This window comes from Leuciscus leuciscus (genome assembly GCF_965113295.1).
Source record: "Leuciscus leuciscus genome assembly, chromosome: 24".
In the NCBI taxonomy this organism is placed as follows: Eukaryota; Metazoa; Chordata; class Actinopteri; order Cypriniformes; family Leuciscidae; genus Leuciscus; species Leuciscus leuciscus.
The window spans coordinates 23589995-23613870 of NC_138723.1; the positions used below are offsets into that span (position 1 = coordinate 23589995).

Below are 23876 nucleotides of genomic sequence, written 5' to 3' on the forward strand. Positions count from 1 at the left end.
AAACAGAATAACTGGAAAGTCCCCACCAGTCTGTGTTTTATACAGTAACCTCCAGTGTTATTTTAGTATTATTGATATATTAGTACTTTTGTAAATGTTTAAAATTAGATTTTTTTTCCATTTAATTGTTATTTATTTATTAGGTTTTAGTTGATTTAAACTAACTGAAAAGGAGAAATGTCAATTTGGCAACTAGCTGAAATTAAAGGTAAGTATATATTTTATATTTTTATATTTTATTTTAGTTAATGATTATTTTATTTCAAGTAGCCTAATGAAAATGTTTTTTTTTTTTTTTTTTTTTATGGTTTTATTTTTAGTCAACAATAACCAAGCTCAGTATTGAAAGGTGCCAACAGAACGAAAGGACTTTTAAGAGAAAAAATAGAATTCCAAAACAAATTTGACCATTTATAAATCGTATTTATCTCTGTGCACTATGTACATTCACTTATTAATTGTGTGGGGATTTATGACATTGCCACTATTAATAAGTTGTCAAACTAAAATGACAAACATGACATAATATGCTAGTGCCACCAAGAAAACACTAGATTTTAGTTCAATTTTGTGAACTATTGTGCTTCATTTTAGTTTTAAATACTCGTTTTCCTTTCTAGAAAGCCTCTTGGTTGTATTTATTCAGAAGGTGGCGCAAATGTAAACTTTATAGGGTTTAAAGAGCCTACTGAAGATCTGAATCCACTCTCGTGGTTCCTGTCAAACGCTGCTAACCAACAGAGGGCGTGGTTTCCATAGATAGGTAGGCGCAGATCCCCGCCGGATTGGTTGGCTGACGCTCTCAGTCACACCCCCTCCTGAGAGGGGCGGGAGCGCGCTCTGATCCCACGTGTGACGCTAGCGCTCCCGGTTCGGTAATATTCCTTGAGCTGGGGCTGCAGTGCCCGTGTGTGTGTGTATGCGTGTGTTTGGAGTTGGTTGGGCTTTGAGCTATGGAAGCGGACGCGAGTCAAGTCACCTCTGGAAGCCCGAGTGATTCGCTACACGACCCGGGGTAAGAAGACAGGACAAGTGCGCGCGCGCCCTTGTGTGTGTTTGGAGTTTGATTCTGTTTTCAGCGCGAGCGAGCGCATGTCCTTCCTCGCGCAGTTCTGCTGATGTTTTGATTGACAGGTCATATCTTAGGCTCATATCAGCCGGTACACAGCTCAAGCTGTTCGTAGCTCGCTCTTTATGAGGTATTTACAAGGAAAATGGCCGTTTTGACATCTGGAGTCACTTATACCATTTTTTCTCCTTACAGTAAAATGTTTATCGGTGGCCTCAGCTGGCAAACCTCACCAGGTAAGGATAATTTATTCTGTTTTGGAGTTGTTTTGCGTCATATTTATCCATCGCACGCGTTGGAAGCTGTTTGTGTGTATGTGTGTCACTGCGCACAAGGTTATTGTGATTTTCTGTCATCTGACATTAAAGCGAGCGACGCGACAAAACTTAAACGCTCTCATTATAATCAACGAAGTGTGAAGCGCGCGACCTTCGTTGATTATAACGGCAGCGTGCAAGCTTAATCGCGTCGCTCACTTGAAGTGTACACACGGTGTAACCCTCTTGTGTCCTTGTGTTTGTGTTCAGACAGCCTTAGAGACTATTTCAGTAAATTCGGGGAGATCAGAGAATGTATGGTGATGCGCGACCCCACCACCAAACGCTCCAGGTAAACACACGTGCTTCAGTTTCTCCGTTTTTTTCTATTCTGCTGTCTTATGATGCGTTAAGGGTAGATCAAGAAGAACAGGACAGAAAGCTGATTCATAATGCAATTTGACATTGAGTTAGGACTGTACTGCTAGAAAGAGATTCCCTATTTTCTAAATTATATTTCAAAAGACAAAGTACATTTGCAAATATGTGACAGAGCCAAGCAATGCACATTATATGTGTATATCAGTCTTTTCTTCATAATTCTGCAGCGGGGAATCCATAGCATCCATATATTGTAGAAGTGACCCTAATAAAGCCACAACCCATATAAGCCCATGTTTGTTATATTTTGAAATACAAAAATTCTAAGCATGAGAGAAATAGTTTCTCAGCAAATGCAAAATATTCTGATTTTCTTTTTGTTTGGAGCCAGTTGAGTGTTCAGTTATTCAGGAATCGTTGCTTCTATCTGATACTGTAGAAGTAGCATAAAAACTTTGCTGCTCTGAGATGTTTTTTTTTTTATAGAATCTAGTGATAAAAGTGGCTCAGTATTGAACATAATTTTACAATTAGGAGATTAATAACTCAAATGCAACCTGTTATTATTTTTTTATTTTCTTCATATTTTTAAAGGAATATTCTGTAATTGAAAAGATCTGTATTGGAATATGTAGCACTGGAATGGTGGTTTCAAAAGGAGATGCAGCAGAACATCTCAAATGAATTAAGTGTCTTATTACTTGTTACTATTAAGTGTTTGTAACCATATTAAATGAAAATCAAATGGCCTGACTCCGTATAATTAATTAACATACATTTTATTTTTGTCAAGCTGAGCTTCTTAGGAATGCTGCAATTGACCTCTTCCTAATAAACCTACCTAGACTGAGAACCCATTCAATCTCTTATAAAAAGCATTAACTGAATCTACTGTGCTCAGAACACATAATGAACTTGAACCACTTAAACCGAAAAACAAAACAAAAACAGTTATAAGTCACCAGGGCTGTAAGGCCTCACAAGCTTGCTGCTTTAGCAAGAAATATGTTTGGTTAAAGTTAAATGGGTGCTGAAAAGTGTCTATAATTTAATTTAGTCAGTTTCTGATGTTTAAATTACAGATGAATATAACATATTTTTCTATTCTATTTATAATAATAATCTTTCACATTTAGATTTGGGTGGGTTTAAAGGGTCATTTTCCCTGTATAAATATATCAGACCGGCCAAATTTTTCAGACAATGTATTGTATTTTGTACCAGGATATACTATTTGTGATACATTATTCAAGGGCATAGGAACAATTCGATAAGTGTAGCAGCGACATATCAAGGCACTGAATAGTTATAATTATCTCACAACAAGTGGAAATTTCTAAATGTGTCATAATGATTGCAACTCCCCGCCTTCACTGAGCGTATCAACAAATATACAAGAGCGCTTTGTCTGCTGTCACAATTTTTCTGCCTCTCCTGTGAAATTATCTCCTGACCTTCATTGTGTTTTTGTTCCACAGAGGGTTTGGCTTCATCACGTTTGCAGATGTTTCCAGTGTAGATAAAGTCTTAGCTCAACCACACCACGAATTAGACTCCAAGACGGTATGTATCACTTCATAACGTTTGGTTTCTGTAACTGAGAATGGAGAGTGTGCATTGAAACAGATGTCATTCAGATGAAGTTTTTTCCCACAGAGTTTTTCATTTCCTTTCCCATCTCTGTTTATTTCCTGCTGCTTTATTAAAGGTTTTTTTTTTTTTTTTTTTTTAAAGCTTGAGTGGACTGAGAGTTTTACGTACTTGCATAACAGTGCTTAACAATAGGAAAGGCCTAGGGCCAGTGTGAAAGAGATCGGAATCGTAATTACTATAGGGCCACAGGGCTCTACAGTACGACCATTTTGGTCGCATCTCCTACTGAAAATTACTGCGTGCGACTGGGTAAAAATTTATAGGAGCAATTGTGCGACTGACCCTATTAGGCCAGGTTCTACGGGGGTGCACCTCAGAATCCACGCACTACTCAAAACGCACAAGTTTTTGTCCAGTGCTAAGTTCTGCACACAATCCTCTCATTATAACAAACAAAGTGTTGAGACAATGTAAATAAGAGGGTCATTGCGCAGTCATTGTAGACAACATCATTGATTATACCGGAAGTTTGTGAGACTCTTTACGCGCTTTCTAGGCTATACATAATCCATTCAGAATTTGAAGAAAAGTTTTGTTTTTTGTGCTATTAAAAGGACCAACCGCCACTTAACTTGTTTTTGATATTTATAATATATGATATGGTTTAGCAATATCACATGAGGAAGACTGCGGTTTCCCCCAAATATCAGCACGATTGCAAATGTGCTGTTAATTTTATACGACTGTTTAATAAACAATAATTTGATATTAAATGACTTTGGCACAATATTGTCTGATATTGCTCCATTTCCTCAAAGTCACAGCTAAGCTTGCGCATGTTTTGTTGATGAATTACTCTGTCTTTTTGAACGAAACGGGTGAGTCAATGATTCAATGACCCAGTCATAAAGACCATCGCTGCATCTGAAATCAAATAGTTCCCTACTATATATTATGCGAAAAACAGTACACTAAAAGAGTAGTATGCCTGAACACATAGTATTTGAAGAACTGTAGGCGAAAAGTCCCCAGATGGCCTATTACTTCGGCGAGATTCTGAAGTGCGCATTTGATGGACACTTTACTATCCCATGAGGACATGGGAGAGAATTTATGAATGGCAGGAAAGCGACGCTAGGTCACATGACAGTAACAATATGACGGATGTATTACGTCTAAATTTAATTCATATTACCCACATTCATACTATAAAGAATATACTTTTTTAATGGTTGAAAAATGTAAATTCAAATGTAGTACCTACTCAGACAGTATGCGTTTTCGTACGCAGTGAGTCACTTGCTTTAAGCGCAAGAAGAGGCGAAAGAGTACTCAATTTATGCAGAGTTTCACAGAATTGACTACTCTTTTGCATCTCCTTGCGCTTGAACTGACACATACACACAATATCAAAATACCCGTCTCGTAAACACAGTTGTTATGTCTAAACGGTTGAGAAAGAAATAGGATGTGTATCATTTAATTGGATTCGTGCATCAGGTCAAAGGGACAGCAGCTCTGCTGTCTAATTCATTAATGTTAATCAAGCAACAAAATAGCTTTAAAAAAGATTAAACTATATTTCATTAAATTCAGTGAACACTATGCAGTGTTATTTTACATTTGATTTTTACATTTCTGTACCTGAATACTACTGTTAGACTTTACTTTATTTGTAAACTTTTTTATATTGTATTTATCTATGCTTGTAATTTGTGTTTCTTATTTTATTACTGACTGTTCTTTCGTCTTTAATAATGTTTGATTTTATTAGTTAGGCTAGTAGGTTTTGCTATGTTATCGAAGTACTTGAAGTGTTCTTTAAGTAATAAATGGAAAGCAGTGTTACGCTCGCCAACCCCCCCACACCTAACTTTTTTTTTTTTTTTTTTTTTTACTGATCCGTGACTCAAATTATAAATGATCCGAACTGTGAGTTTTGGGATCCGTTTTACACCTAATTTGTGAAGGAAGTACAGAAAATGTTGGCAGGGCCAGTAAAAATGAACAACTTGCCCATCCTTATTTTTCTTTTAGTCCTGCATATGTCGTAGAATAGTCATAAAACTCAACGCTGTGTGTTAAAATGAATTTGGCATCTGTGTATATGGTGTTTAGACTGAAATTTCCCTCAAGGACTCTCTCCTTTCCTTGTTTATCTGGGAAATAACTAAAAGATAACTGTTACTGTATAAACTCATCTGATCTCACTCTGAACTGAAGGGACACCTCTGGATTTTCCCTTTCTTTTCTTTCACAGTCACCTGAGACTCATGGACATTCACTTCCCACCCACATGGATTTGATGTTTCCCTTTGCATGTCTTCATATTGTAAACTTGCAATCTTCTATAGCATTAGCTTGAATTAGCTCACTACTGAACAAGGAAGAAATTCCCAAAATTACCCCTAGAGTGTTGAAAATGTGAACATTCATAATGGAAATATATAGTTACATCAGTCAGTGTGCTGGCATTCTGAAAATAACACTTCTCTACTGTGCGTTGATTTCTTTAGTATGTTTAGTTTGTGGGGAAAAAAACAAAAACTTAAATGTCAGACAAACTACGCCGAACACCTGGAGCGACTACACCACACGCTGTCTTCATTCTCCAAGTCTTATATGCTCCAGAAACGCTTGCGTGTCTGATGCTGTCTGTAAATCTGACGGTAATGAATAATTACGACTGGCAGTGAGGTTTCAGGGCTGTGCTGTGTGTCACTCGTATTCAGCTGAAATCAGATTTCTGTGAGCTTTTTATCGCAGTGGGGGGTTGTTATCTCGTCTCCTGCAATCAGCGCTGAGTTTTGTACAGTGTACAGGAACAGTAAACACTTTGAATGATGTCTTTTTAAAGAGGAACTTTTGATGGAGGATCTACCAGGCATATTTGAAAAATCATTGGCTCTGTCTTAAATTATTGAGTTGTCTACCTAGATGGCATTTTTAGGAACAGGCACATAGTGTTTTTTTTCAGAATACAGTAAGCATTTTTAGAAGATTTTGGTTGAAAGTTCATTTAGGGGTTTTGTTTTTGTAAGAAACGAGTCTCACTGTTCCTCTTTACACCTGCATATTGCCATTTAAACCTGGAATGAACGTTTAAATGCATCTACTGTGATTTGGATTTCAAAGGTCTAAAATAGTAAAAATAAATATGCTGAAAGTCTACATGTCACCCTAAGCTCGTCAGTTGAGCAGAACATTCATCGTTATTTTAGTCATGTAACTGCACTTTGCCTGTGCTTCATGTGACTGAAATCTTCTAGACTGTATGGTTATTTTAAGCATGGAAGCAGCTCAGGGTACTTTACAAATGCAATGTGGAAGTTTTTGATTTCCAGCTAAAGTGGTTTTTGTAATCCAAACACAAAATGCTTTGAGCCTCTTTATACTTGTATGTAGCGCTGACCGCTTGTGATCGGATCAGCCAAAAGGATGTTAATACCAGATGTAAACCACTATCTGAAAGCAATAAAAGGCTACTAACACATTAAACTGCTACTGCTGAGATGGGAGAAGCTCAGTAATTGCTTCATCTGGAAATACACAGGACTTTATTTACACAATGTGTGCTCGAGTCTAAATTACATATTGGCTTAATAACTGCTGTCTGCTGTTTGGTTTAGATTATCACTAGGTTTTAAGATTTTTTTGATTAGTCTGTGATTAGTTTGTCTGACTGAATGGCTGGCACTGCATTGGTTTTGCTTTTGTTTTGACAAATCCAGTACCAGCAACAATGGTAATAACTTTTATTTTTTTTGTACTAATAGGCCTAATAAGTTATGACCTCTACTGTCCTGACCCCATAGACGCAGCTTATTGATTTCAATGGATTTCTAATCCAACAACTGGACCATTTGTAAATGCGTAACTCAAAAACCAACATCACATTGTTTTGTTTATAGACCCAGTATACACACAAATGTTGCTCAATTTATCCGTGCATTAATCAGAATAGGATGTTTGCTCTCAGGCTGTATGGAAAAAGACTCCTAATTTCTACTGATTTGAAATTCAAAGCGTAATATTGTTTCTGCTCACATAGGCTTGTTTCTATGGAGTAATTGAGGTTGAATTGGTTAAGCCTCAGGCTAATTGCTAAAACGAATCGCTACATGAAATTCATCACAGAGAAGGTTTCCATACCTGTTACAAAATCCATCTCTCTAATTGACCTGATTTGGGGAGATAACGATCACAGCTCAGTCAAATGGAATTTTGGGAGAGTAAAAGGTTCGTTCAGTGGACACCAGTGTGTCATTTCAGAGAAAAATTACCCCGTGAGAAGCACAGTGAATTGACGTATCTATATTTAAAATGGGCAACATATACATTATATACAAGGCAGAAAAATACTCCTAAGATTCTATCCAGCAAGAAACTGTGTGTGTTTTATTTAGAAAGGCTCTGTGTCTGTAATGATACACTTATATGCTGCAGAGCCCTCAGGCAAACGTTCAAAACTACACTAGGAGTTTTGCTACAATCTAAAGCCTTTGCCTTGCTGAACATGGACAAGTAATTTCCTGCAAGAGCCCAATTTCGATCTGTTTATGTTTTTCCTCTTGACTACGTCTGCCTGTATGAGATTGTTTGAAACTCCTCTTTATAAGAGGCTGTATTAAGGCTGAGGCAAGACAGTGTGACATTGGAGCATGAAATAGTTTCTCTGATAATTCTTTCTGTCTGCACACCTTCAGCAGATTGAACACAAACTGAAATTAACAAGATGACAAGCCAAAGAGTTAATGGCTTTGTTCCAGTGTGACCCATCCGTGCTCCAAATTTTTTCATTCCAAAGCTTGATGGTGTTGATGATTTGTATGAAATGATGAACGAGTGTATTAAAGTATGAAGTATGAAAGAGTGTATTAAATTTAGATCTGGATAACTGCATTCAAATATGACTTTGCTTTTCTAATCGTCATTCTCTCTCTCTCTCTTTCTCTGTTTGTGCACAGATTGATCCTAAGGTCGCCTTTCCTCGACGCGCCCAACCCAAGGTCAGAATCTTATAACTTTTGTTTGACGCTGACAATCCTTTTTTGCCTTTGCGTACGCATTTTTCATATTGTTTTTGTAAAAGTTTTTTTGTTGTTGTTTTTTTGTAGTGCAGACCTGTGCATCATAGTGTGGAATATCAATTATGTGGTCGGTCAGTGATGCGTGTGTCCATCTGAAGTGATTTTCAGGGATTTGTGGGTAGTGCTATTAGTTGTCAGTGTGTCCGTCTCTTTTGTGCTAATGCAGTTCTTCCTCTTTACTCTGTAAATTGGTCTGAAGCTCATAGTGTCCGCCCAAGTGCCATCCACTCTGGCAGTTTCTTTCTTTTTTGTCCCACAACAAACACCGATCGATAATGGATTTTTTTTTTCTTGGTTTTGAGTGCCTCACAGGTTAGTTTGTTCTGTGCTGAATGGCTCAGGTTTCAGACAGGTGGAAAGCGCTCCGAATGATCCAGGGCATGTCTTCAAAGTCTGTTGGCATGCATTTCCAAAATTTCCAGACAGTTCTTTCCCCTTATTTATTTGCCAGTTTTGGTCTCTTAACCTTTTCTTTTGCAGCTCAGAACAGCTCAGACGTTTCCCCCCTCCTCAGGTCCCTGGATTCCTGTTGAAACAAAGAAAATGCATTTTGCTCCAAGGCAGCCCTGTTATTTATTTTTTATTTTTTTGGACCCCCTAAACAATATGAACTCCCCTGCAGACAGCAGGTTATGAGAACTGAATTGTCAATTTCAGGGAGACATGGACCGGTTTCTCTCTCTTGTACCCTAGCATCATTTCTGCCGTGTCCTTTTTCTTATACCACAAAGATGGATAAAGAATAATGTGCTGTTGTTGTTGATGTTTTTTTGTACTGTAAGTAAACGTAAAGCTGAGTGCATAAGTGCAGAAAGAACTGTATTTATTTTAGTGTGAAGCAGAGAACACGGATTTTAAGGGATCTTAAGGCAATAGGATTAAGGCAGATCTATTGGCATTGCACTGGCTTTTTTTTTGTACATGTAAAATTGATTTTAGGCCGCAAGCAGCTAATCGTTCTTGTCACACATCTTCCCTACATTCTGCCTGAACGGTAGTTCTCGTTTTGATTTCTTAGTGTGAGGTCCATGTCCGCTGGAGACTGAAACATTTTTTTTTTAAACATGATTGCAGCCCTCCTGTTGTTTATGGACCCTTTATAGTTGTCCTGTGTTATTGCAGTTTGAGAGATTTGTATTTAGGTTAAGAGAAATGTTATCATCTGCGCTGTTTAGATTGAGAGTTACAGATGGGTGTGGTGACGTTAATGAGACTTTTAAGCAATGGAATTCTGCGTTGGGGTTGTAATTCCCTTGTGATGTCATCAGTGATGTCATTTACACTTGGAGATGAGTTTTTCCTTGCTGTTGTGTCTTGAGAATGTTGTTCTCTTCTTCTCCTGCAGACATTAGTGTCTCAGAAATGAGTTTGTCTTTGGTAGCCAAAGTGACCGTTTTCCCCTGAGATTTTTTCCAGCCAACATTTGTTGCTGCCGGTGTCACACTGTGATAACACAACAGATTATGACGTGTCCCGACATGATTTTAATTGCCACTGGGACTGTGGCCTCTTGTGTCGTTAAAAGAGCTTTGAAAGCTTGTTATGGAAATGGCAGCTAGTCACGAGTCTCTTCAGAAGAGGTGACCATCGTGATTAACGTTTTCCTGTCTGCCTCATTAGCATGTTCACACTGAGTACCGCCACTCGGCTTTAAGTTGTCCCTGATTACTATAACTCATGTGAGATAGCCATACAAGACGTCCATTTTTAAGGTGTTTTATTTTAGGGTCATTCCTGCCTTAACAAGAATGAAATTGGTCCAGAAAAGTCCAGTGTTTCTTAATGGATACTAAACATTTTAATGTAGAGTTATGGGTGTTTGCAAATTTTTCTTTATATTTTAGCATAGTTGTGTGCTTGCAGCTTGAATTGAATGTTGTTGTAGGGTGAGTCTGGGTATTGCAGAATAGAAATTTATTTTTTTTATGTTCAGATGTCTTGCTGGGTTTGTTTGATCTGATTTAGTAAGTAGCATGCAGATACTGTTACTCTAGTTGACATGCAGTACACATATTGAGATTCATATCAAAAGTCGTATAAAGATGTATAGTGATCTCGAGATATATTCTTCCTTTAAGTTTAGTCGAGGGAGACCAGTTTAAGAACAGAAAACACAAAGCGCTGTAAGAAACTTTGCAGGGACACAAATATAACTGCTAAGCGATGTCTGTGTTGGCGGAGCACGTTTTCTTTGCAGCTGGCCTTATTGTTATCAGACTGAGCTGCCAACTTTCACCTGAGCATGTGGATATTCTTGTTTTTCTCAACATAACTATGTGAAACAAAATAAACACGATAACCATATGCAGACTCGAGTGTATATGTACGTTCTGCACGATAATTGGCTTTTTTTCCCTGTTTTCTCTGCTTGAGCTTAAATGCCTTTTTTCTGTATGTTTTTTTGTTTTTTTTGTTTGTTTAGACACATTGTTTCATGTTTTCAACTAAAAGAAAACTTTAAGATATAATGTAAGCTTGTTGTGTATATTGCTTAATCACAAGCTTGTTCAGAAAAATTGGTGACAAAAACTTACGAGAAGCTAACGAGAAATAACGTCTTTTCTTGTTAAACTTAATTTAAATAAACAAAATAATCGAATATAGCTTTTTATGAGCCCAAATATTCTATTACAGTGTTTCTGAAAAATGCCCGTCCCTAGTTTTGACAGATTTTTTTTTTATGTCCTATGATTCTAACATTCCTGGTTTAAATATTTTGAAAAAAATTATATTATTCACTGATTTAAAAAAAAAAAAAATTAAATTTTGGCAATAGATGTGTTAAAGTAGTAATCTTGAGATGAGTCCCTGTAGTCGTCCAATTTGATGTATACATTTTAAATTGAGATTTTTATAAAATTTAGTTTAATCACTTCTCAGTTGTTTAAAAGATTGACAATTATCAAGTTTGATTAAAATGTTTAATTTTCCAATAAAAGATGAGAAGTTTTTACATGATTTGTTACATTTAATTACCTTTTAGCAGATTTTGAATCTTATATTCTTGCATTGTGTTCTAACCAGATGCAATACAATAAGAATCCAGCGACAACCAATGCGTCTGTCCACACCAGATGCAGCACGGCTACAAGACACAACAAAATCACAAATCATAGCCAATCAGAAGTGTGTGTAAAGTGCAAATGCACTGCTGTATGACGCACTTCCTAAGAAGTAGATGAGTAATAAAAATTGGATATGCATACTGAGTAACTGATACAATCTTTGTCATAGAATACACTTGTTTGTTCACATTTAGTTAGAGCTGCACGATTCTAGATAAATTGAGAATCGCGGTTATTTTTGTTTCAAACCGAGATCATAATTCTGAACAGAAAACTAATCAAAATAACATTTAATTTAATAGAGGTTTTGACAAAACATACATTTTTGCTGCAGTCTATTTAAAATGTTTAATTAATCTGAATTATTTCTAATCAGTTTGTATGAATGATTCAATGACAAATACATTTCAGTCACTTGGCGTAAGGTGGCGTAACAGTATAATTTATAAAATCGTTATTTGAAGCAACGTGTTACCTTTTGAAAGTAACACGGTGCTTCAAAACTTCAAATAATGATTTGATCAATTATATTGTTATGCCACCAGGCTGTGACAAGTTACTGAAATGTATTTGTCATTGAATCATTCATTCAAACTGATTGAATATTTGTAACACAGAAATACCACAATATTGTGAGACTGAAAACACTGTTTGTGAAGCTTTCATACTCATTCAAGATAACTGCTGGGTCAGCGGCAGCGCCAGCGCAGATTTGAATGTATCCGTTGTGATTTTGTCAAAGGTTTAAAGGAACACGCCGACTTTTTGGGACTTTAGCTTATTCACCGTATCCACCAGAGTTAGGTAAGTCCATACTTACCCTTTTCATCTCCGTGCGTGCCGTAACTCTCTCACCCACCGCTAGCCTAGCTTAGCACAAAGACTGGAGGTAAACGGCTCCAGCTAGCATTCTGCTCCCAATAAATGACAAAATAACGCCAGCATTTTCCTATTTACTCGTTGTGATTTTCTATAGTCACAGCGTGTACAAATAACAAGGTCACATGAGACACAGCCATCTTCTAACCGTATACATACTGGGAACTATATTCTTAGGAGGCGAAGCACTGCTACTTGGGCGGAGTGCGGAGTGGCACCTGAGAAGCCCCGTGGTGAGGAGCAGAGAGTTTGCTCAGAGTTGGAGTAAATCACACCGCAGAAGTAGTGCTTCGCCTTCTAAGTGTTGTAATTGAAGTGTTTATGCCCAAAATGCATATCTATTTATAGGAACATTTCAGCAGGTTCAAGATAATTCATGTTTATGCAGAGAACATGATTCATTGTTTTAATTAATTGACAGCCATTAAACATTGTAATTATCTGTGGTTTCTTGTATGTAGGTGCGCTGAACGCTGTTACCAGAAACTCCCGAGTTGAAATAAAATGGAAAGTAAAAGTAGTTATGCATATGTAAGCAGTCAATAGACACATACAAATTGTTTGTCATTTAGGAATGAGATTGCGTGGGTGTTTGAAATCGAGATCGCAATCTTTTAATGATTAATCGTACTGCTCTACATTTACAGTTTGAATGTTTTTTTTCAAGAACTAAAGTATCTATTGTTACTTTCAGTATGATTATAAATATGATTATTACTCAAAATGATAGTTAAACTCACGTTAAACCCTTTTAACATTAAAGCACATAATTTACCTGAAATTATCATTGTCATACTTTGTATGTTCTTGTTCCAGCCACAGAAATAGAAACCATTTTTAAATCGAATCCCGTCACTCGGTGTGTATGGATGTTGCGGCTGGTTAGGGCAAAAACATGGTGAAAATGCGTTCCGTCGCGTGTCGTGGTTTTGCGTCTGGTTAGGTCATGCCAGGTCGTAAGAATTTGTCCGTGAACTTTCCAGTCTTCCTGTTTTTTTCCCCGTTATAACCAATAAAGTGTGCAGGAAATGACTGCTGACCTCTATTTTTCTAATCAATGCTTTTTCTCTCTCTCTCTTTGAGTCATTTTTTGGTTAGGTCTGTCTCGGAACGGGACTCCTGCAGCTGCAGTTGTTGCATGCATGATCTTACAGTTTTTCAAGTGAAACTCTCAGTTCTGTTTCCATCTAAAAGAAAAGTCAGAAAACACCCTGAAGTGTAAACACAGCCCTCCAGCAGTGCTTGTGTCTGGCTCGTGTGGGTTTTAGTTAAGAAAAGAAATGCACTTTAAAAATGGCTCTGCAAAGCAGACAGGACGCCCATCGACTTTTTCACAGAAAACAAGAAACAATCCGATATCTGGCAAAGGCAGCCAGGATCATCGAGAGAGAAAAGTCAATCAATCAGCGCTGAGTTGATGGGATCACGGTATTAGGACACCTCACTTCTCACCTCATGTCAAAAAAGATCGTAACGGCTGCAAACAGGCGATGGGGTGAGGGTGTAGTAGGTTCTAATGTGAAGTGGCCTGTGGAAGAGTGATCGCAGATTGTCGATCATATAGGAGAATATAAATTTAGTGGATGAGCACAGTTGGAGCCGTGGCCTAGTGGTTAGCCTTCTGACACAACAAGAGACTGTGGTGCTTATGCAGGCGGTGCGATACAGAATTTCCTGATCCATTTACAACTGTCCTTCCCTGCCCTCTCGGTCAAAAGTGGCAAAAGGCCTGGTTTACCACCATCACCACCAAAAAAAGAAAAGAAAAGGTCATGACAGACCAAAATGACTTTTTATTTTTAAGTTAACTTCTCACTGTAATGATGTTAAAAGGTTAGTGAAGGAGGAGGCGGGAACCGGCAAAAGATCAATGTAAAATTTGAATGACCAATTAAACAAACACAACAAAATAAACAAAACACTACAGCCCCTCACGGACGACTGCAGCATAAACAAATCTATAACATAAAGTCCCAGGCCTGGGGCTTAATGCTTAAATGTTGCGTACGCACAAAATGGGCATATAAATGTGTGCATGCAATTTATAAAACGTAAACTAAGCGTGAGTATGTGCGCACTTTACGGACACTCTAGACCGTGCGTAAACACTCTTACTGGAGGGAGCGAAGTAAACAGAATCATTTACACACTGTTTTACATCTGGTATACATGTTTAGATTAATATACCATCCTCATTAATCTCGTTAAAGGGATAGTTCACCCTAAAATGAAAATTCTGTCATTAATTACTCGCCCTCATGTTTTAAATCCGTAAGACTTTCGATCATCTTCGGAACACAAATGAAGATCTTTTTGATGAAATCTGAGAGCTTTCTGTCCCTCCATTGACAGCTACGCAACTATCACTTTGTCGCTTCAAAAAGTTTATAGAGATCGTAAAACGAATCCATATGAATTGTGCGGTTTAGTCCAAATTTTCTAAAGAGAGTCAATCACTTTATATGATGAACAGATTTAATTTAGGCGTCCATTAAAAATAGAATCTGTTTCCATTTACAAATATATAAACATCCTAAAATATATGTTTACCTTTTAGGCAAAATTGCTTTAATTTGATTTGCCTCAAGCATTTAAAAATACTATTTGGCCAGTGAAAAAGATTGAAAATAACTAAACTAGTTTTCAGATATTGAAAATATCTGAAAACTTTCTCTGAAATGTATTTTATACAATTTTGATTTATTTATTCTAAAACAAGGCAAGGATACTGAATGATTTTTTTAGCAATGTAATGTCTTGTACCGTTAAACATGGTATCACGTGTACGAGAATATGCAGTCAGATGACAAATAAAACTCCATAGTAAAGCTCCATATATGGTTATTCCCGGGAGGAGCCATGGTGGATATCCATGTACTCACAATCTTCCGCTGACTGGGTTTTATAAAGGGAATTTTTGCGCAGGTTCTGGCTAAATCTAGATTTTGAAAGTTGAAAGGAAAGTTTTATACATGAGGCCCCTGGCATTGTCATCACTCCTCCTTTTATCCTTCTGAAGCTCCTTCTTGGGACTCGAGACCGGTGTGGAGCACACTCGTGCCATCAGCCTCACTCCGTTCCCACAGCTCTCATTCCCGCCCTGCTTGGCACAATTACTTTAAGAATTTATTTTTGAAGCTCATCAGACTTAGTTACGTTCTTCCTGTAGTGAATCTCACATCTTTGTGGTCGTTCATCCCATCTTCTGTTGTAGTTTGTGGGTGCACCTGTTATGGATTTCTGGTAACGTTTGGCTTAAGACGAGGTTCAGGGTCTCTACTGCTTAACTATTCCTACAGAGCACACACAGAGAGAACATGGTGTCAGCTGATCAGTCTGCCTGGACTCATTGTGCTGATGAATCAGGCCAGCACACAATCTGCTGTCGTAAAATCCTGCAGAAAGTTCAGCAGAATTCAAGGCTGACATTCACAGTCTCATGCATCCCCTGGCCTCAATTTTTGTCTAATCAAGATACAGAATTTGCAGCCCATTTTAATCCCGCAATGTAAAACGGGATATTCAAGAACAAAAAAAAAGAGAGCGTTTTTAATGGGCGACAGACCTAAATGTCTAAATGAGTTTACAAAGTAATTATAACTTTACACTTTTGATGAGACTTCTTGATATGGAGACATTGAGGCTGAAAGTCAGATTCACCCTTAAAGGTCTAATCTTTAAATCTCCAAATGCATCCATCCGTGAATTTTTACATCCATGCATGCGTTTCTATTTAAAAAAAAAAAATTATATATATATATATCATTTTTTTAAATAATGATATTTTAAAATATCATTGATATTCTGGTGATATGACAGACTTTCTCTGGTCATATTTGCTGGACTTCTCCATTTAGTCTTTCAAGCAACTGCAAGTTTGCACTTAGATCTGCCTTCATCCAATTAAAGGAGCTGTATGTAAGAAATGTATTTCAATTAATCATAAAATGGCCCTGATATGTCACTAGACATTAAGAAATCATGTTCATTTCAAATACTTGTATCACTGACAACAGTAGTCCGGCCAGGATATTGTCATTTAAAAAGTGAAGTTGCAGCCCTCAACCATAGACAGTATATAAACTGGACACAGCGACCCCATTGGATTCAATGGAGACAAGTGAAGTCAATTAGAAGCACTAACTTCCTGATGGTCGAGCGTACTGCGCAGACTCAAACTGAGCTTGACGACGGAGATGTGACGTGAGCAGCCTGTCTGTCTTCTAGTAGCTGTACCAAGAGAAATCTGAATCATTCCCTTCCGAAACTTGCAGAGACGGAGAGTGTGAGTAGGAGGTGTCCATGAGCTGGGAGCAGGAGAAACTTTTGCTAAGTATTCTGATTAATTACTTTGTCATTTTGCCTCCACGTCCCCCCGATTGCGCGCGAGCTTCTCCTCCTGTCCATACGGTAATCTCTCTACTGTGCGACAGAGAGTCACGTGGTTATGACGCAATCATTAGCCTATTTTTACAAAAACTGCTTCTACGGGGCCATAACGTAAGATACAAGGTAATGGAGCCTTTTATACATTTTCGTGTTTCTTTAGAAATAAATAATGGACAAATGGAGTCTTTAAATGCCTCAGATGTAAAGTTATTCGCTGTCAAAGTGACGCCAAAATGAATGGGAGTCAATGGGATGCTAACAGCAGGTGATGGTCCGCTAGCCAATGGCGGCGCCCGGGGAAACTTCAAAATAATATGAAACCCTGCCCCCCTGCCCTCAACTGATGTTGATGTTGTCATCTTGTGTTTTGGCCTGAAGCTCCACCCTCCGGCTATCTACCAATCACGAAGTCAGTAGTGTTTCGGCATCTGGGTTGCCAGCTCAGCTCTAGTTACCACAGCTGCAGCTACAATCGTTTGTGCTGGATCCTGCAGCCTATCTGGCAACCTCGAGTCAGGGTGGAGGGGGAGGGGATACACCGCTCTACAGTAATTTGAAAGTGATTGCAGTACCAGTTTTTGCCACAATCTTACATATGGCTCCTTTAACAACCGATGGATAGAATGAAGTCCCCACCCTACATTTTTATTAATCTGTTGATAATTTTATTTTATCATTTTGAAATAATAATACTTACATTGTAACTAAAAACAGCTTGAAATATAATAATATTAATGCCGCTTTTTTAATTATTTGCTTTTGTTGTTGTGACCTTTATTGCATGTAATTGCTGTTAACTATTGGCAAGATATAAACTTACTGTACAACAGTGCTGTAAAATTATTTAAAGATGATGCAAAGGTTTTTTTTCAGTTAAAGTGTAACTTTGCTGACTTTCAACCTGCTTTGAATTGTTACATTGTGTTACCTGGACCGAGAAATTCATTGCAGCCTTCCTTTGCAGCCTTTAGCCACTGCCTTCAATGTGTTGGATCCTTCACTGGAAACCAAAAGTAAATCACTCCCGTTAAAGGTTTACTCTTTGAATTCTTGCACCTGGGAACAAGACGCGTCGACAACGTAATGACTGTTTACTAAGAAGTATTTTCTACTAAAGCAAGCCGGTATTTTACTCTGGCAAGCATATCCATAGCAGACTGGTGGGAGTGTATATGTGCATTCCTGAAATCCATTACTTCCAAAATTCCACATATATGTAGATATGCTGTTTAACTGATTAGTAATGCATGTAGGAAGTTTTTCATACCTTATCAATATCATAAGATGCATATATGAGACCGTACACTGTTGTTCTTTCTCTGTTCAAATGTACATTCTGCTTTAATACCGTTTTGAGACGCTGCTGCACCAGGGCGATAAAGGCCGTTCAGATGAAAACAGGTGTGCAATGCATCTAGACGAGATAAAAGTGAAGGACAGTTGACTTTTCACTCTCATTCAGGCATGTAATAATACTACAGTGCTGTCCCACTCTGAACTGGTTTGAGTTATAGTTGTCATCATGCCGGACAAACATTTGCATGCAATGTAAAATCAGCCAGAGAGACAGAGATGATTTGCCTGTATGGTTACAGGGTTACTGTATGGTTACACTCATTCTCTCTCTCTCTCTCTCTCTCTCTCTCTCTCTCTCTCTCTCTCTCTCTCTTTCTTTCTTTCTCTCTCTGTCTCTCGTTTTTATTTCAGTAGTCATCTCCTCTGCTGTGATCTTGCTGTGGGCCTTTTCATCTGGTGTGTGTGTCTGTGTATTGTGCTATTTTAGTGATGTATTTTGGAGCTGTCTGAACGTGACTCATGATGTACATGACTCTCTTTCTCATTGTGAAGGGTTTGTATTTGAATTAGCTCTTCTGATGCAGTCATCTTAAAGGGACAGTTCACCCAAAAATAAATTGCTGTCATTTACTCCCCCTCATGTTGTTTTAAACCTGTGATTTTCTTACAATACTTCTGCAGAACACAAAAGAAGATATTTTGAAGATTGTTGGTAACCAAAGAGATTTGGTAAACAATGACTTGCATTGTATGCACACAAAACACTGACATTTCTCAAAATATCTTGTTTTATGTTCTGCTGAAGAAAGTAAGTCATGTTGGGAATAACATGGGTGGGTAAATAAAATGTACAATTGTGGGTGAACTATCACTTTAAGGCTATGCTGGCACAGGAACTACAACTACTGTTCGATGGTCCTCTCAGACTGGACACATGACACTTTTCAGAAGTCATTTTGCTCTATGAGGTGGTATTGTGCAGAGAACCAGTCTAAGGCTTTAATATCTCTGGGAAAGACTGGCTTGTGGTTTGAGATGTTTGAGAAACCCCAGTATGCCCCCAACACCACATGGAAAGAGGAAGCGCCTCCAAACAGAGTTTTAGAGCAATTACACCCCGATCAATAGAGAGAGAGCAGCAATAACAGGACATTTCCACAACAGCAGGAGGGCACACAGAGAGAGGCTGATATCCGGCTGCTGGATTTGGGTTTATTAGATGAAGACGAGGGTTTAAGCCAAGATTTTGTCCAGTACACAGCTGCTCGATCAGCCCAGATCAAGGTGATGGACCATGGGACTGAACAAACAACTGGAGACTCACTCTCTCTCTCTCTCTCTCTCTTTCTCTTTCGCTCTCTCTCACTCTCTCTTTCTCTGTGCTTTTGTTCTGTGCTCACTGTAGACTTCTTTATTTTCTGAGGACATTTCTGTTGTTCATAGGCTTTTATTTGTGCTATGAGAGACAGGAATAGATTGCAGGCTGCTCTGGGCAGAGCCACAGGGTGATTGTCTTTGACAAGTCCCCTGTCAAATCAAAAGAATGTCATTGCTGTGTTCCTATATCTTATCGCAGCTCTCAAATTAATGGAGGCCTGTTGAGGAGGACAAGTTTTACCCCATTCAATTCTGTTTTACCATAATTCTGGTTTTGTGCCACTTTTTGTTTGAGCGAATGATGCAGCATTTCTGAAATAATCTGTTCTTTCTGCTTTCACATGAAGGACAGGTGTTTCTTAACCATAACTAAGGCCCTTTCACACCAAGCTATCATCAAGTGACCAAAAAACGTAAATGGATGAGCTTCGAGGTGTTTTGTCAATCACTGAATTTCTGATGTGTTAAGGTGCAGTCACATTTACTGTATGTGAATTTTCATGGACAAAATCAAGTCCTTTCGGTAGGATTCTACACAATTGGGAATTTTGCTCGAGCCCAAAGGATTTTCCCATGCATATTTCACATAAATTCACCTTTTTGACATAAAGCTGCTTGGTTTATGATTGACTTCTGTGTGAGCCTGTGTAAACCTTTTAAATTACCTGTTTAAACTATTTATACGGTATTCAGTAAACATGCACTAAGTCATGTCCATGTTTTCAGGCTACAACTGAAACTTTCTTGTTCTCTCCTGTTCTGTACCTGCTGTTAAAATCTCTTCCTCACCTCAAACAGAAGACAAGATTCAGTTTTCCTGTCTTGCAGGGGTGCTGCCTTAATTAAATCAGTTGGTCTAACGGATTAATTAGTCTGCCTGGATGTTTGCTCATTCGGTCCTGGGAGGATTGGAGAACTATGGCTGAATGATCGATGTGGAATCAGGTCGCCTCTAGCCCTCTGTAAACTCTCTGCCCTCTGATTCGCTCATACTTTCTCTCTGTTTAATAGGTTTAGGCTGCAAATCAATGCAAATCTCTGAGTCTGAACTGTCATTTTTTTTTATGCTTTCTGCCATTGTAGCTGAAGTTTCATAGGTAGCATTCAGGGTTTCAATTGAGATTTAACCAGTACACCATGCCAATGTTCCTTGCTTAAAGTGTAGGCAGCTTCACTGTCTATGTGCACATTCTAGTTTTGTCTGGTCACACAATTTGCATATAGCGTAGACACTTGAGGTTGGGCATGAGTGATTTTTATGATGGCTAATAGCTTAAAAACATACAAGGATTTTTTTTTCTTGGCACAGTACAATATAGATTAAAAAACATTAATGCTTTAGCATGCAATGTTGTTTTCGTCAACGATGACGATAACGAAATAATTTCATTGACGCATCTTTTTTTTTATGACGATAACGCGACGATGACTAGCTAAAAATGGCTCTAAGGTGACTAAAACATGACGAGACGTTTTCGAGTTTTCGTTGACGAGACGAGACGGAACGAAAAAGTCTGACGTTCACAATGCATGTCATTTCTGCCTATTTTACGTGAAATCTGTCTGTTTTGAGCTAAAAAAGTATCAGCAATGCTGCCGCTTCCTATCCTTGTTTTAGGTACGCCCACCACCCGGCTTCCGCCATGCCACGCACCAGATTCCACACAACAACAACACACCTGCGGCTGCGGCTAGTCACTCGCCACACATCTTCGATATGAGGCGCCGGACTGGACAAAAGCGAAACGAACTGCGCGAGAGAGACCGAAAGTGCGCGAGAGAGACCGAGTGTGTCCGAGCATTAGTTTAGTAGGCTAATTGGTACAAAGTAATATATAATTATTATATAACTTAGATTATAACATAAATTATAACATAAATTATAATTTAACTAATTATATAATAAAGCCACAATTGCCAAAGAAAGAATGTTTTTATTCCTGGCTTTTTTGGAGTAAAACAGTGATTCCACTGTTACTTTATCTGTGTGTAATGTTGTAGTAGCTCAAATTGAATTGAGTTACAACACTCGAATTGCAACACTTGCTACAACCTGTCAAACCTAAGCCCATTTCCAATACTTTTTAACCTAAATTAATTTGTTAAAGACTAAGTTTTTTTTTGTTTTTTTTAACTAAAATTGACTAAAACTTGACTAAAACCTTTTTGTGTTTTCGTCGACTAAAACTTGACTAAAACTATCAAGTTTATAAGTGACTAAAATGTGACTAAAACTAAAAAGCATTTTCGTCCAAAAGACTAAGACTAAGACTAAAACTAAAAGGGCTGCCAAAAACAACACTGTTAGCATGTTAACCTTTTACATAAATAAAAGAACACTATGGGTGTGAGGACTCACTGTGGACTGCAGCTGTGAACCTCAGGTGAACAAACCTTCTGAATGAGCTACCAACAGTTCCTCTCCCTATGCGCTGAGAGAGAGATGAGGAGTTTCATGGAGAGAGACAGTAAGACAAAAAGAGCCAAGCCGAGGACTGTGTTCCAGCAATGAGTAGAGCTGCCGATCAGAGGGTTTAGTTAGTCACTGGAAACGGCTGTGTCCTCAGGTACATGTATTCTTGGGTTACACACCTACAGATGGTCCTGTGTCTAATGAGTTTGGCTGGCAGGGCAGGGATTCATGTGTTCTTGAACACCCTGAGGTTGATCTATAGCTCATGGTATGTGCACAAGAATAAACATGCTGTCGGAAAAGACAAGCGTCAGCTGCACAGCTAGGATGGAGAGAACTATTGCTTTTCCCTCCCTGTAGTCTCACAGAGCCAGAGTTTGGTCTAGCAGCATGGTTTAGTTCATATTGCTGCTTATTCTGGCCAAGAACTGCCCACTTAGACAGGAAAAGTCTGTTTAGTTGGCATTTAAAGTATTTTTTATTTTATTTATTTTTTACACTTGTTTTTATATGAGCACCTTATTCCCTAAAAAGACTGCACTTTATTATTCTGGTTAATTTTTTATTTAATTTTTTTATATCAAACTTCCTTGCTCCATTGTGTGAAGGTTAAATTACACAAATGAAAAAAACAAAACAAAACTTAAGGGTCACCTTAATAATGCATCATGGCCGAATGAAATGATTCCGTATGTGTGTGTCTGTGTTTGTGTGTGTCTGTGTTTGTATGTGTATGTATGTGTGTGTGTGTGTGTGTATGTATGTATATGTATATATGTATGTGTATGTGTGTGTATATAAGTATGTATGGGTGGGTGTGTGTAATACAAGGCTGCATGTGAATGAGTTTGTGTTGAGTTTTAGTGAAGTGGAGACTTATAATCAGGACACATATACGCAATCTCTTTGTAGGAAGTGTTTATTTGCTTGTGGATTGATTTTACCCCCCCCCCCCCCCATTAATTTATCACATGATGTGTAACAGTGGAAACAATAGCATTTTAAAAGAGCAATAAAACCCAAACAGGGAGATCTCTTATTCTTGTGTGCATGAGCTGTTTGTTTGCTACTGTTCAGGACGGATGTGAGACCCAGCCCTCTGTGAGGGGATCTATTGATTCTGCTGCCCAGTTCAGAGATAGTCATGTTCAGGCCTGTGTGTGTTTTGAATTGATTCCGGATGCCATCGCTGTTTGTTTTATGCGCTCTGTGTAAATGTGTTTGTGTGTTTCTGCTGTCTATGTATTGTCTTTGCTGGCTGCATCATTTTTGCATTTTTTGTCTCTCTAGGAGTCAGAGACAAAGCTTTATTAGTCTAATTAAAATACACAATATTGACCAAGAGTTTAACATACTCATAATGCAGAAATAGACTATAGATTTTGTTTTACTAAATTTGATGGTTGCTAGCAAAAGATAGGCATTCATATTATTTTCTACAGTTCTGTCAAGGACATCATCTGGCATTTCTTAGTGCAAAATTATCCGCTGCACAAAAGAGAAGCAAACTGCATAAGAGAGATTGAAACTGATTCCCATGGGATTCCAATTTGAAAAAGAAATATTTCGCAAAACTGCAATGGAAACAGTTTTTGCGCATTTACAGGTCACCTGACGTAGATGACGCTGTATGTTTGGACAGAATACGAGACAGAGTTCTTTATTAAATTCATATAAGACAAAAGAATTACAGGAATAATGGATTCTACACCTCAAATAAATGCCACAATCAAGACCTCGAAGCATATGAGGGAGAAACACCCAGAAACAGCTCATATGTGCCGCTCACAAGTATAAGGGTCGTTCCTTACCATTAATGCTTGGAAAACACACATGCATAATAATGGCTAGTGCAGTGGCTGGGATATAGTACATAAGCCTACCAACGTCCGTTGCCATGGTTTTTGGAATGATTTTAATTATTGCGAGAGGAAAAAATTAAGTTTTAGTCGCATAACGTCGGTTAATGGAAACGCCGTAATTTCACAATAGTTTTTTGTCGACATTTATAAAAAAATCGCAAACGTTTTGCGCAAATCTGTAATGGAAACGCGCCTACAGTCTCTT

The 23876-nt window shown here is 38.1% G+C and overlaps 1 protein-coding gene across 4 annotated transcripts in view; it reads left to right on the plus strand.

The window, feature by feature from the left end:
• Nucleotides 1-819: 819 nt before the first annotated feature.
• The window catches only part of msi2a (musashi RNA-binding protein 2a), a 136808-nt gene continuing 113751 nt past the window's right edge, over nucleotides 820-23876 (plus strand). For 2 of the 4 annotated variants that reach the window (XM_082157626.1, XM_082157627.1), the window contains exons 1-5: nucleotides 820-1015; nucleotides 1265-1305; nucleotides 1597-1678; nucleotides 3186-3270; nucleotides 8268-8309. In XM_082157626.1, coding sequence (XP_082013752.1) covers nucleotides 954-1015; nucleotides 1265-1305; nucleotides 1597-1678; nucleotides 3186-3270; nucleotides 8268-8309 — 312 coding nt within the window. In that variant the 5' untranslated portion in view covers nucleotides 820-953. The remainder of the gene's footprint in view (nucleotides 1016-1264; nucleotides 1306-1596; nucleotides 1679-3185; nucleotides 3271-8267; nucleotides 8310-23876) is intronic. The other 2 variants (XM_082157628.1, XM_082157629.1) reach the window with 1 other exon arrangement.